The sequence below is a fragment of the Propithecus coquereli genome, unplaced genomic scaffold, assembly GCF_000956105.1.
Source record: "Propithecus coquereli isolate 6110/MARCELLA unplaced genomic scaffold, Pcoq_1.0 Scaffold58, whole genome shotgun sequence".
NCBI classification, from domain to species: domain Eukaryota; kingdom Metazoa; phylum Chordata; class Mammalia; order Primates; family Indriidae; genus Propithecus; species Propithecus coquereli.
The window spans coordinates 4859108-4860701 of NW_012151729.1; the positions used below are offsets into that span (position 1 = coordinate 4859108).

At 34.6% G+C, this 1594-nt stretch overlaps 1 protein-coding gene across 1 annotated transcript in view; it reads right to left on the minus strand.

Annotated features, from left to right (window-relative positions):
* The window catches only part of SPINK5 (serine peptidase inhibitor, Kazal type 5), a 97788-nt gene that overhangs the window by 11320 nt on the left and 84874 nt on the right, over positions 1 to 1594 (minus strand). Inside the window, exons 24-25 of the mRNA XM_012658235.1 lie at positions 1029 to 1101; positions 17 to 144 (exon numbers count right to left, since the gene is read on the minus strand). Coding sequence (XP_012513689.1) covers positions 17 to 144; positions 1029 to 1101 — 201 coding nt within the window. The remainder of the gene's footprint in view (positions 1 to 16; positions 145 to 1028; positions 1102 to 1594) is intronic.

Sequence of the window (1594 nt, forward strand, 5' to 3'; positions counted from 1 at the left end):
GAATCCTCTTACTCACAAGACAGCTCTGCACTTGTGGCACTGGTTTCTATAGAACTTTCCATCAGCACCACGCACTGGGTCATTCTCTCGAGTACAGATGAGTTCATTGTTCCTCACATACTTCCGAAAATTACTGCACTCATCCTAGAAAATGAGAAAGGAAAGCGAACATGGTTTTTCCTTGTTTTGCTGGGTGATTTTCTCAAATTTGGTTTCAGGATATCCTCTCTTGGCCCTGGGCTCAGACTCACTGCACTAATCCTTGCAACAGAGGCCAAGGGACACTCAGATCATGCAAACTTTGCATCCTCTGCTTCTTTCTGAGCCTCTCTGCACTGGTCCTGAAAGTTCAGGGAAACAAAACAACACTTGGTGGATTCCCTCATCTCCCTCTTTCTTTCATTCATCCTTCCTTTCCCCCATTTTCCACATGAGGTATTCTTGACCAAAGGACAATCTCAAAGGAATCTAACTCTACAAAGGTGATTATTACTGTTAAAGAACTAGATGAAGGTGTCTTCTTTGCAGGCTTGAAAAACAAATAGCATGCACACTATTGATTCGTCGATGCTTAGAAAGTCATCTGGAGAAAACAGAAAAAGAGACATCAAGGAAGGAAGCTAAAGGGTAGACTTGAGATTAGTTTTTATTACCTGAATTATTGCAATCAATGTCAATAAGCTTCCTGAAGCCTCATTTAGCATTTAAAGTGTCAGAATCACGCATGCAGTTGAGGTGGTCAAAAATTTTACTCCCTATTTTTTTAATTCATATTTCTCCCAAAGAGGAAAGACTAAAGCAATAATGGACACATACTCCAGGAGAATTCCCTACAAAGTCAAGAAAAGCATCAAACTCAAAGCCAGAAGAAAAAAAAAATCTTATTATGACCCAAAGTGACAATATTGGCAAAATGAATTTTCTTTGAAGTAAATATTAGTATCTTTATTATCCAAAAACTAGAGAAGCATGCAAGATTCTAAAGGTGAAAAGCAAAATATTTATTTTGGTATTCTTTAAGAAATAACCTTTGCATCATTTGAGGGCTTGGCTTTTGATTTTTCTTCATCATTCTTTTTTCTTTCATTAGCTTCTCGCTCACTGCAGAATAAAAAAGAATAGAGTAATGTTGTTAGCATTGTTACTGAATTGTCTTTAACCAAGTATTTCTCCAATTATAAACATTTGCAAATCTAATATTATTTCTCAAACCTAAAAAAAATCTAAAAATGCTTTTTTTTTTACTAATCAGTTCTGATTGTTGAAATTTTCATAATAATATATTTGTGGCAATGCAGTCAATGGTTATAGATTCAGTTACTGTACTCTCATCCAGAACGATGTGATCCCAAAAGGTCATTGTTTTGCCCTTAATATATAATGTATTTATAGCTCTCATCTAAAGAGTTGCTTCATCTCTCATTTTTACTTTTCTAATTAAATTATAACTAAACTCTCAGCTTTTATTGTTCTTTACATAGTTATAGTGCTTTGAAGTTTATAGACATTTTTAAAAATGAAATCTCCTGAATCCCCCCCAAAACTATATTGTGTAATTATTGTTCCCTTTATATTAAAATTTAGAAGGAACTGA